This window comes from Melospiza melodia, chromosome 1 (assembly GCF_035770615.1).
Source record: "Melospiza melodia melodia isolate bMelMel2 chromosome 1, bMelMel2.pri, whole genome shotgun sequence".
NCBI classification, from domain to species: domain Eukaryota; kingdom Metazoa; phylum Chordata; class Aves; order Passeriformes; family Passerellidae; genus Melospiza; species Melospiza melodia.
This window is the reverse complement of record NC_086194.1, coordinates 9,657,370-9,670,166: the sequence shown is the minus strand read 5'-3', so window position 1 is coordinate 9,670,166 and position 12,797 is coordinate 9,657,370. Positions and strand designations below refer to the sequence as shown.

The window sequence follows — 12,797 nt, the reverse complement described above, 5'->3', positions numbered from 1 at the left end:
GTTTATCTGAGAATTATACTGAGAACCTCTGGGCAAAGTATTCATATTTTAGTGCCTGGTCTCTGTAACTAAATTACTGCCAGGGATTCAGTGATTTTCAGAAGGCCTGAAGAGTGTAGCCAGAAATCATTGTCATTTTTGAGATCAGAAAGGACCTAACACCAAGTGCCATGAATTTTCCATTGAAATCTATTCCACACATGTCCCAGTTCTCCAATATGCCTCAATCCTTATGCATTTCCCATGCCACAGGCAGTTAGGACCCAGCTGCATAAATTTAAGCAGGGGCAGAATTCTTTGCAGGACTGGGGCTAAATGGAGCAGTTCTTGAGGCACAATTAGGATTTTACTTTACATGCAGGTGTTTCAGTGCTGGTGCAGCTCTCAGGTTTGGACCAACACACACTGTCAGGGTAGATGTGTGTGATGGTGTGATGGATACGAGTGTTAGATATTCCTTTGGAAGTACAGAACTGTGTCTGAAAGTTTACAGAAGCTGCCTGGGGAGGAGGCCAGCTGGGGCTTATTATCAACAGGAACATATGCTTTTATTTTTTGTTTTGCATTATGAATTTAGAAGTTTTTGTTCTGAAGATAAGGGACTGTCTGTGTGACAATTTCAGAAGTGTCATTGTATTTTAGGAGCTTGCATCTGTTGAAATCAGCTCTTCATCTGCATCACTTGACCTATCCTTAGAAATTATTAACTGATCCCTATTGAAGACTCTTTTCATGTCACAATTTTTCTGATGAGTAATCAGGACATTGTCAAAAAAGTTGTTGAATTTTGGGTGCGTGGATATTGAAGTGCTCAGTCCAAGATATTTTGGGACTGTTTTCTAGAAGGGCAGAGCAAATGCTTTCTTCTTGAAGTCAGGTGAGCTTTTGGTCTGGCTTAAATTTTCAAGGAGCTTGTGATTTTTGTCCTCATTTTTTGGTAATTAGCTAGAATTGAGAAGACTGATCTTTTTTGCTTGGCACATGGGTTCATTCTAGCAGGCATAATACTTGAAAATGCATTTTTTTAGTTACATATGCAAAATCAAATAGTATGTTAGCTCTTCTTTAATTACATTTTATGATTTTTATGGCATAGGTTTTTAATTATTATTTTCATATTTGTACATTTACATTGTGTGTACTTTGACCGGAAAATTCCCCTTTACACGTTGAAGAATATATGTTCTCATTTTTAAATATGGCATTTAAGAAGCCCACTTTGAGTAAGCCTTGCAGAAATCAGAATTAATTCAAGCATAGAATGAAGGATATCTTTTGTTCTTCTCCCACATCAGTTTGAAGTTAGGCACCCTGTTTGCATGGTCACAGAGACTACAACTTTGTTTCTTTGTTCTGTGGTGCAATCTTCTTCATTCTACTTCATACTTAAAAAATCTCTTTCTTTACTTTCTTTCCTCATTTTATGTTGTGTGGAAGAGTCTTCACTTTCCTTCTGCACTTTTTGCTATTTCTCTTCCAGTGTTCCATCAGTGGAAGTTCACTCCAGCTCCCCACCAGATTTGCTGTAAACATCTTCTCAAAAGATGTTTGGGAGCCATGGTTCAGATTTGGTTTGAGCGTGGTTGTGTGCATTTCTGGTGTGATGCTCTTTTACTATTTCTTCTGTTAGGTTACATAGAAAAGGTGGTTTTTGACGTTTGTTTTGATGATGTCTGTCACTTCAACATAACAATCTACCTGTGCCAGTGTCCTGGTTTGGTCCATGACCCACTTTTCTTAAACTTCCTGCTGATCACAATTCACTGTGCCAGTTCTTGTCCCAAACCTTTTACACAGCCCAGGGTATCAACCAGATATAATAAACAGGCCAAGAGAGAGGAGCTCCTTGCCGAACACTGCATCCACGACCACAGAAATGAAGATCCTGTGTACAAGTCAAAAGCCATGGCTTGAAGGTTTTGCAGTTTATGCCCAGTTGCGGGAGAAAAGTTAATTTCTATTTTCACCTATTTGTGCCTATTTTAATGTAAAGCATAGGAAATCTAAACTTGCTATGGAAAATAATCTTAACTGCTGTCAGGGCACAATCAGTTGATATTTACTTGAGTACAGTTTTCTGTAGTTTAAGGTGCTTCCATGATGCTGCCACCAGGGATTGTTTAATGATTCAATTATTCATCCCTGATACATCTTCTCAGTGGTTCTCCTCCCTCTCCCTCCTCCACTTAATGCCAGCTGTTGCAGAGTTGCATTGCTGTTTTTCCCTTTTTGTGCTCAGTGAAGCAGTTTTCTGACTGATAGTGAGAAGAGCGACTGACTCCAGAGAGATCTGGGACTGTTCTGCTGTTCCTTGTCTAAATGCACAATGTCATGCTTTAGCAAGTCCATCAGAAACTCTTGGAGCTTGACATCACCTTCATGGCAATATTTACTGGATGTATTGCTTCCTATTTTTGCAGAGATTTGGCTGCTGAGATTCCCAACAGTCAGAGTGCACAGTGGGCATCAGCCACTGCATTGTGTCTTGGCTGAAAGGTTGCCCCAGCAAGAACCTGTTGTAATTGTTTCCATTCCTGAAGGCTTTTCAAGCTGACTTCTAGAAAACTCTTCTCTACAGAGCATTTGTTTTACTTGCAAATGTAAGGCAACTTCCTTGGCATTCACAAGACAGCTGATACCCACAATGAAATCCAAACTGCTTCTGATCTCTGCTGATTGTCTGCATTTCATGCTCTTATTCCAGATATAGTTTCTAAACCAGCTTTCTCTTAAGCTTTCATTATATTCTCCCACCAGTCAGTGACTACCTCTACAGTAGGAAGCAGTCTGGCCTGCTATGAATGGATTTGTGGAATGTCACAATACTTTGTACGTTTTACCAAACAGATAATTTAGTTTTGGGCAATCTTTTTTTCTAGTTTTACTGACAGGCCCCTCTAAAACCTGTTATGTTGATCCAGTGCCCAGTATTTTAGTGCAAGTGCTGTTAGACACTTAGCAAACAAATTTCCATTTACTGTATTCAAGTTGCCCAGATCCAAGCAAAGATCATGGTTAGCTCAGTGCCTTTGCTTTCTCAAACTAGGCAGAGCTTTTTCATACAACATTGATGGTGCTTGGTCCAGGCTCATGTAGTTCAGCATTCTTAGTACAGGCAAGGTCTTAAGCTGCACCAAGAGAAATATAGGTTGGATATTAGGAAAAAGTTTTTTACAGAAAAGATGATAAATTACTGGAATGGTTTGCCCAGAGATGTGGTGGAGTCACCATCCCTGGGTGTGTTTAGAAAAAGCCTGGATGTGGCATTCAATGCTGTGGTTTAGTTGAGGTGTTAGGGCTGGGTTGGACTTGATGATCTTTAAGGTCTCTTCCAACCTGGTGATTCTGTGAATTCTGTGTGATCCAAGCCTACTACCACTATGGGATTGAGAGGCACCAGCTCCACTGATCTCACTCGTGACCACTTCTTGGAAGATAAGTCTTTTTGGTAGGGTGGAGAAGAGCAGGTATCATTCTTCAGTACCATTTAACTTGAGACACTAGAGTTGGCCATCAGTCTCAAAATTTTCTGTAAAGCTTTCTATTCATTTGGGTTTCCTGTAAAGCTTTCTATTCATTTGGGTTTCCAAGCTGACCTGAGAGAGAAGCTTGAGAGAAGTTTTTCTTTCAAAGGCACAGTGTTTGAGCTGGAGATGGTCCAAATGCCTGGGTATTGGTTTTTTTCAAATGGTGTTTGAATTTGTATGTGTTGTAAGAAAAATAATGATAAAAAGGAAATAGTCTTATACTGACTCTTCTAATGGCAAAAAACCTCCACAGTTATCTGTGTCCCTCTGGTTTACTTCTCCAGCTCCTTAGATTCTTGGCATAGCTTCTCTAAGTCAGCAAGTGCCAAGTTAGTTCCAACTTTCCTGGCTTACCTATTTCTTTGAAAACTTTCTAGCCTGCAGGAGTTGTGTTGTCAGTCATCTCATTGATCTGTTTTGCCACGGGGCTTCTTAATCTGTCTGGATGCTCTGTGTTTGCGGCTCAAGCAGAGATTTCATCTCTACCCGCTTGTCATCTCTTGGACCACTCTGGAAATTTTCCAGCCACTACTTTAATTAATTTTGAAAAGCCTCCAGCTGATTTAAGTCTTCTTTTAATTTTATCTGGTCTTGTTTTCATCTTTTACCAATTACTATTTCTGAGAAATACATCCTTCATTGATTCTATTCTTGTTCAGTGGGAATTCCACCTCACAATTCCCTTTCTCAAAAACTGGAAGACTGTTCTCACATGGTATTAATCCATTTTTACCTGAGTGGTTAAACAATTTGTCAGGTCTGTGGGTTGTTTTCTTCTCAGCTGGAAAGAAAATTCATCCTCAGGACAGGATTTTGCTTTGATAGAGTTCCATTTTATTTACAAAGAAAGAACTGAGTTTTATTTCCTTGAACAAAGGCAGAATCAAATAACAGTCAATAACTTCTATTTTCCAAACCTCATTCACCCAGTGTTTTACCCCCAACCTCTCTTTCAGCTTTTCTTCTACCAGGATCACAATGCTAGTTTGTTGAGCTGTGCTGGTGGTTTCTTTATTCCTTTTACACATTTATGCTGCTTATCAGGATTAATCATCTTGCCTTGATTAATGCTCTCTCTCTGCATTAAGCATATCAGTTTCTAGAGAAACTCGCGGGTCCATATACTTCATGTTTCTCTTGTTTTTGATGATAACTTCTGTAATTTCAGTTATCAGGCTTCATAAAAGAGTTTGCTTGTTTCTTACATTTATCTTGAATGAAAGGTGATGATTTTGTCCAGCAGCTTCAGTGAGATTTCACTCAGCTCTTTCACATAGCGCTATTAAAATTCAACATCTCTTTGAACATAATTCAAAAGAAAGAGGATGTGGAACATTTCTGATCTATAACAAGTTTTCGCAGCAGGAGTTCCATGTTGTGAATAATTCTGGAGGCATAAAATTTTATTATTTTCAGTATGTGCTGGGTTATAATTCCACAAAATATTTGACATGAAGTACATGTCTTAACTTGCAAAGTATTCTAAGAAGCAAGGGATGATAATATGCAAGAAACTATTTCTAAGAGTCAGGATACTTAGAACCAACTGTCCTTTCACTGAAAAATTGTTCTTAATTATTCTGGTTTTATAAATTGCATGTCTGCTAAGGTTCATCATCTCCAAATGGGCATTTCTGTAGGAGGCCATAAATTTTCCCTCTGAAAATACCCCTCTGAAAAATATCATGTCTTTCTTTCATAAACCTACCCACGTTTGCCCTTCTTTCCCCTCCTTTTTGGAGGGAAGTACTTTTTCATGTTTTTTTTATTTTACCACATTAAGTGAAATAGGGGGAGGGAACAAGCACTTCCTACCATGCTTTATTTGCCTTGGAAAATGAAATAATATGTGATATATATACTTCTGTAAGCATTTGTTGTGCTCCTGTGATGTCCTCCCTCCATGAAGAACATAATTAATCTGAACATTATCTGAACATTAGAGAAGTTGTGCAGAAGGGGTAGAGAAATAGGATTTTCCTCATTTTGCAAATGCTGGGTAAGGTACAGTGCATTAAAGTCACCTGGTGACCTAAGTCATGAGAGTAAATTAAATACAGTCCACATTTGTAGTGGACACACTCGTAGTTTAGACCAGAAAACCCCATGGGTTTTGCCTAAACACATCTGTAGCTCAGGCTACATAGATCCCCCAATGCCTCAGTCTGGCAATGGTGACAGAGCTGACACCACTCATGAGCAGCACCAAGTCAGACAGGAGGTGGAAGGCAGACTTCAAGTGCTGCCCCTTTGTGGCTGGGGCGCTCCTCTAGGAAGCAAGGAAAAGCTTCATCATCCTCCACATTCTGAGTCAAACCCATGCTTTTCTTTACCTCATCTTGCCTCCACTACTTGTCAGTACATGAAATAGTCTCAAAACTGGAAATCCTCTTCAGCCTTCTTGTTAATGCTGCCTGTCTCTTGCTGACAAACGGAGAGAGACCTCACTGGAGTGGAGGTTTGCACTGTGGTGGCTGTAGTGACTGGGGAAACCTCATGTCTGTTCCCTTGATTATTTTTTACTTTTATTGCCAGACTGTTAAATGTAAAGTGCAGAAGAGGTCCCAAGAGTAAAGTCCATAGCCCTAATATGAGCCAGGCAGTTCAACTGCCATTTGCTTTTTGTTGCCCCAGTCCTGCATTTCTTAATCTAAAACTATTTTTACTTTTCTCTACCCCTGTTCAGGAGTAAGTTATCAGCATCAGTCAGAAGAACTGACTGTTGGTTTCCTCCCAGATCACAATGGCATATTAAGAATTGATTCCTGAATCACAGTCTAGAGGACATGATAAATGTCTGCATGTCTAATCACCAACATTTGCTTCTCTCTTCCAGTTTTGAAATTCAGCAAAAGAAATACAGAATACTGGCAGTTGACTGTGTCCTCTGTAAAAAGGATTAGTAATCAGTAGTCTCCAAGGGCAAATCTCAGTAGCAGGAGACCATGTCCCCATAGCTGAATGAGTCTTCCAGCAAAATCAGTGTTCCAAGCCCATGGGCTGAGTAGGAACAATTGTACTAAACCCTTGTCTGCTCTAAATGCTGGTTTCTGTGCTCCCAGTTCAGCACGTTTTTGAGTGCTGAAATTAATTTACAAACTAAATTATTCTTCTGCATTTTGTTCTGTGCAGACACAGTGCTTTCAAGCAGTTGTGATTCCCAAGTTTTATTTTCTTTGCCTGGAATGGGACTTCCTGCATGTCTAATCAGTTCTCACCTTCAGAAAGAAGAGCAGATGAAAACCAACAGAAAGCAATTCAATGTGTAAAATATGCATATTTTAATTTAATAAAGGAAAAACAGCAAGGGAGACATAGGCACAGAACAGTAGCCCCTAGAGCTCTAGTAACTTGTCAAGCCATGAGAAATAAATATAGCATTAGAAATTCCATAAGCATTCAGTGAAGGAGTCTGCTTTTACCACACTCCCTCTAATTATGGCTCTGGTTGGAGAAGGTACTTAGAAATGGTCCCTTAAAATTTGTATCCCTTTATTGTTTAGTTTCCACATTTTCAATACTAAAGGAAAACCTAATTTCTGATTATTTTGGTGGACTTTTGCTCCTTAATGTGGTTTTGTCAGCAGTGCAACTCTAAACAGAGCTCATATTTAAATTATTTAATAATAAGGCTCGTTAGGAATCTACTGAGAAGAATAAGAGCATTTTATGTCTCTATGAGAAAGCAGAAAGAGAAATTATTGCAACACATACAGACATCTTGATTTTGCCTTTTCCTATGACTTCCAAACAAGTGCTGCTAAAACAGCAGGGGACACAGTACAACTGTCTACTTATATATGGTTCTCTCTGAAGACATTTTTCCAGTTTCTGTTAGATACTTTTTTAATGAAATACAGATTGTTGACCGTTAATCATCCAGCTTACAGATTTGCTTAACTGGCAGGCACAGTTATGATTTTGCAGATGGCCATTCTCACCTTGCCAGATTTGACCCATTTCATATTAAAGTTATGTCATTTGCAAACAAAATATTTCACAAAAATGTTTGTATGACTTTCTGATTGGCATGCATTGTAAAGCTGTAGTTGGTAACAAAAATCTAAATTCAACTCAAATTTTTCCTTCAGTTAAAAGATCCTCTTTTTTTTTTTAAGCTTGAAAGGCATCAGTTGAGTTAATTATTTTCACAATATCTAATGGGATTAATATTATCTGATGCAGCAAGGGTTAGTATCTCGCTTTGTTGTTTTTTTAGGAGTCCTGTTTATTCATATTGAGTTTTTGTTGTCCTCAGAAATTATTTGGGTTATCTTAGCTGGTTCATCTGCTTTTCCAAGTCTTTGCATTTACCAGTTATACCAATTGTATGGGGAGCCAAAAAGACTGAAAAGGTAAATTCTGTCGTTTTCTGGAGGTCACTCCCAGAGAGCAGCTGGTGTGATTTGCAGGTTATATTTAGTGAAATGACTGGATTTGACTGATTTTCCCATCTATTTCCTACTTTTAAATCATTGCATTTTAGAAACTTCTTCACTAGTCCCCATTAAAAGAAGTGTGTCTGGGCAGAGCTCCTATCTTGTCATTTCCCCATCACCAAAATGACAGAAATGGCTGGAAAAGGAGTTTGGGGAGAATCATTTATTATAAAAAGAAGCTTCAAAGTGATGAAGTGTCTGAAAAAAAAAGGGCGCTCATATTAACCATTTTATTTACAAGCTAGTAAACAAGGACATTTTAAAGTATAAGCTATCAAAAACTGATGTTTTATCAGATTTATGGCATTGTTGTAACACTGGTTCTGCTATTTGTGACTTTGTTTTTCTCATTATGTGAAAAACCAATTCTGTACTCCTTTTCAAGTAATTCTACTAAATATAATTCATCCCAATGTGGAAGCCCTTTATATGGGGCTGGCAATGCTGGATAACCACAGCATGAGGTCTCTACACTTGGTGGATTTCATCAACAGGGAATTCTGAGGATCACAATGCTCTGCTCATTTTGGCTTGCAGGATTCAGCCTTTAATTTGCAGCAAATGGAACAGGGTGGTGTTATTCTTGTCCAAGAAGTGTTCTGAGAATGATGCATACAGCAGAACCTCATTAAAGATCATTAACATGTTACTCTCTAGGCCTGCAGGCTGAAGGTGGAGATGCCACACAAAATCATGCAGTGTCCTCCCTTTTCAGCAAGGCTTTGCAGTGAGCTCCTGTACAGAACTCAGGCTTTATTGCTCCCATTCAACATTTCTTCTTCTGCTGAAAGTATTACCATAAATTACAAACATGAGCCTGCCTGTGCTAAGTGATGGAAATAAAATTAGATTTATATATTGCAAATATATACATGTGTATATTATGTGTTGTATATATAAAAATATATTTAGTTTTTGTAGAAACTTAATTTTGCAGGGCTCTACAATAAAAAGAAAAACCTCGGCCCTGAGGACCTGAAGTTCTCTTTATTCTTCTATCACATTGTGCAAGCATACAAAGTTCAGAAATATGTGAATTAGTGCATATTTGCAGTTGAACTACTTCCTCCATTCTCCAAGGCCAGCTCAAATGTCCCTTTGGCACTTCTTCGGAGGCTGTGCTGGGATTGTGCAGACCAGGTCTGGTCTACCTGTTCTTTCTTTACCAAGACACATTCTTGGGGCCACTTTGTAGTTTATGGGTGTGCCTGGACACTGAGCAGAGCCAAGTTTGAACTGCTGGGAGATGCAGCTTCTGAAAACCCCAATAATTTCTTAAAGATGGGGATGTAAACAGATGACAATGTAAAACTCTGTGAACTGCCTTTGACTCATCCTGCTTCCAAGTTACTTGGACATATATGGTAATAAATATCAGGCTGATTGCCTTATATTTAAATTAGCAAGGAAACAATGAAAATGCTGTAGTCCTCCAGTCACAGGTGGTGAGCCTTAGTGAAAATCCCATCTCAATGGTAAGCACAGAACGTGCAGGGACAGTTGCTTGTAACAGGAAGGAAGGCACTAGACTGTATTGCCTTCTTGATTTAGTAGATTTGACTTCTACTTTTCACACAATGACCTAAAAGAAATATTACACCCCAGAGTAACTTTGAAATTGTTTGTTTAAATTAACTTTCATTTGGATTTATGCTTAATGAAATCTTCAGAGATGCAGACAGCCCCTCTCTAATGAAATGCTCTGTCTTTGAACCAATGAACAGGGTTGCCAAACTGTAAGGATTCCTCTCTAAATGAGTGGGCTTTTATAATGTTACACTTGGGTGGCACAAGCAGAGTGCTCGATGATTAGTTTATGGTCTAGATCATTGTATTTTTATTACACTCATAAAAACTGTGTTTCTCCTCATTTTCGTAATGGCTTCAATGAGCTTCTATACCTTCTAGAGGCACATTAAATCGTTATGTGATGAAAGTACTGATTTAGTGGGGCTAGTTTTAAAGTAAGATGCATGTTTTGAATTCTTATCTTAGTCTGATTGCTGGCTGAAAAAGGTTTAGAATGAAAAAAACTATTTTAGAATGAAAGAAATCTGTATCATCCTCCATACATATCAAGAAGGTTTCCAGCTGTGGCCTGAAACAAACGCAGTACAAAAAAGATACCAATGATAAATATACATCTGTCTGTAAAGTGTCTATAATTTTAAAGTATGTTTAAATGGTTTTGTGGCATTGTGAGATTTTAAAGTGAGGAGGAGGAAATTACAGACATTTTTATTTAAAAAACATTTTTGAAGGGGTTAAAAAAAAAGATTATTCTTAAATTCCGCTATAATTTTTTTACCCCACTTCTTTTCAAAATGATAAATAACCCTATTCTGTGTATACCCTAGATTCATTTCTCTAAATAATTCTAAGCCGGTTTTAAAAGTAGTTTTAATTATGTTGCAAAATGAAAAAAGGGAAGAAAAACGTTATTTGTTTCTCTATATGCAAGCTATTCTTAAAAGAGAAGACAACATCATTATCCATGAATGGGAAACCTTTTTTATTTGATATGTAATTTAAAAAATAATCCTTGAATTGAATGTATCATCTCATCTTTGCACAGTTTAGACAAAGGCCTTTTTTGTTGACAAAATTTACATGTCAATACAGTTGCTTATAAATATTTCTGTGAAATAAACATAACCCTTCACAAAAAGAGCAGTTTACTCTTCATTTAGTAATTTTATATGCTAGCAAAAAGACAATGAAAGTTGTATGCAAATATAACATCAATGTACAGCATAATAATAACAGTTTTTAGTGATTATACTGCTTGGTATTAATTCATAGGAGCCTTTTTGTTCAGTCATGGGCTGTGTTTGGAACAGAGATATGCCAGACCAGAGCATCTCTGCTTGTCTGCTGTTTATGAGAGACATCCACAAATCCTTTAGTTGAGGATGTGCTTCATTCTTGTATCCTACTCTGTGGCTGGTCTAAATTATGAAGTGATCATGCTGACAGTGAAGATACTCTGTTTTCCTCTGTTTCTGTACCTGTGCTCTGTGACTGCACTGTCTGCAGCACAGGTTGGACTTGCATTCTACCTCCAGGAAAAAAAATAAAAGGAGAAAACAGAACTAGAAAAAGAGGAAGGAGAAGGAGAGTGGAAAAAAAAGTGAAGGAAAAATGAAATAGAAAAGAGGGAAAGAGAATGGAAAATAAAAACAAAATTTTAAAAAAAGGAAAAGGGAAGAAAGAAGACAAAGGAAAGCTGGAAGGAAAGAAAGAAGGAAAAAGAAAGTAATGCACGAAGCTTTTATAAATGTGCATTTGGAGGGACGACTTCTCCATCCAAAATGTTCCTGGAAAAACAGATTTGCTTTGAATTTTCCCTGCCTTTTCTTCATTACTGTTGTTCAGATGCAACTTTCATGTTTGTTTCAGCAACGCTGTGCTTTAATGGCTTTAGCTACTTGGCAAAGTGAAAAAAGACATGGGGTTGAGAACACAAACAGGTTTCAGTATATGTGACTTTAGTAGGTCTGTGCTGCTTCAGTGTTAAATATCAAATCTTAAATGGATGGGTGTTCTGCAAGCACCACTCAGTGTTCCTTCAGTGGATCTAAAAGTTTGCCACAAAAGCAGTTGAACATGGTACCGGGAGCAAGGAGAGATTTTGGGGATGACCTGAATTGAAATCGCAGGAAATTCTTTAATATTTCATGGACGCCTGCAAAATATGGTGCCAGTTTATTCAGGGATTTGAAAGCAGCTGCAGAGTAAAAGTGTCTAATGAAAATGAAATAAATTTCCTGTGAATGGAATAAATTTTGATTGTGTGTCTGAGTGCAGTAATTATACATGTCACGCAGTAATTAGGCAGTCACAATGTGGCCACGGTGTCTTTCTTTGTCTGCAGATGGTCTGGGAGAACGGCTGTGTCGTTATTGTCATGCTGACACCCCTCGTGGAAAACGGAGTCAAGCAGTGCTACCACTATTGGCCGGACGAAGGGTCAAACCTCTACCACATCTACGAGGTACCTGCACAAAAATTCTGCTTGCAAACGTGACAGTAAGTGCTGATTCCATCCAGGGCAGAAGGATGCTGGAGATGTTTTAACCCAGAGGTCGAGCTGCGGACTCAAATTCTCCTGGTGTGCCTTCGGGTAGTTCTGTGTTTGCAAAAAAAATTGGAGTGCAGCTTTAACAGCAAGGTGGTTTCCACCAAGCATAGAAAATAATGAGTAAAATATTGCAGTATTAAAAAGGACAATAATGTTTGCATTTTGAATGGTTTTGCAAGTGTTTGATATACGAAAGCGTGTATTTATGTTTTATAGAAAAATAGTATTTTTGGAACTAGTGGATTTTGCCTTAGGATAGCCATATGTAAATCTTTGTAGAAAAAACCTCTATATTGCTGTAGTAATTAATCTTATCTATATTTATCTCATGCCTCAGTCACAACAACAAATATATATTTTTATTTTCTGCTTTGCATTTCTAGCCCAAAATATCATATCACAAGTTATGTTGCAATGCAACATTGACAACGACTGTCAGATTTTTCCAGTGGTCCAGCTGTGTAGAGGAAGAAATTAATACCACAATGCCAAACACAAAGAAATGTGGAGAAACTGTGAAGAAATGCTGTTATTTAAACTAAAATGGGAATAAAGTCATTTTCTGAAAAGATGAGCTCTGCAAATAAACTGCATTTTTAAATGCTTATTTTTCTTCATAGCAAAAGAAACTGAATTTTTACTTCTCATGTGAATTCAACTCAGATTTTTAAGACCTCTGAGAGTGGGCTGGGCAATGCATTTGTGGACATTTTTGAAAAGAAAGGAACTGCCAGTCTAACACATTTTCAA

At 37.9% G+C, this 12,797-nt stretch overlaps 1 protein-coding gene across 1 annotated transcript in view; it reads left to right on the top strand.

The window, feature by feature from the left end:
* The window catches only part of PTPRN2 (protein tyrosine phosphatase receptor type N2), a 636,567-nt gene that overhangs the window by 590,198 nt on the left and 33,572 nt on the right, over positions 1 to 12,797 (top strand). The window contains exon 18 of the mRNA XM_063183049.1: positions 11,841 to 11,960. Within this exon, the coding sequence (XP_063039119.1) occupies positions 11,841 to 11,960 (120 nt within the window). The remainder of the gene's footprint in view (positions 1 to 11,840; positions 11,961 to 12,797) is intronic.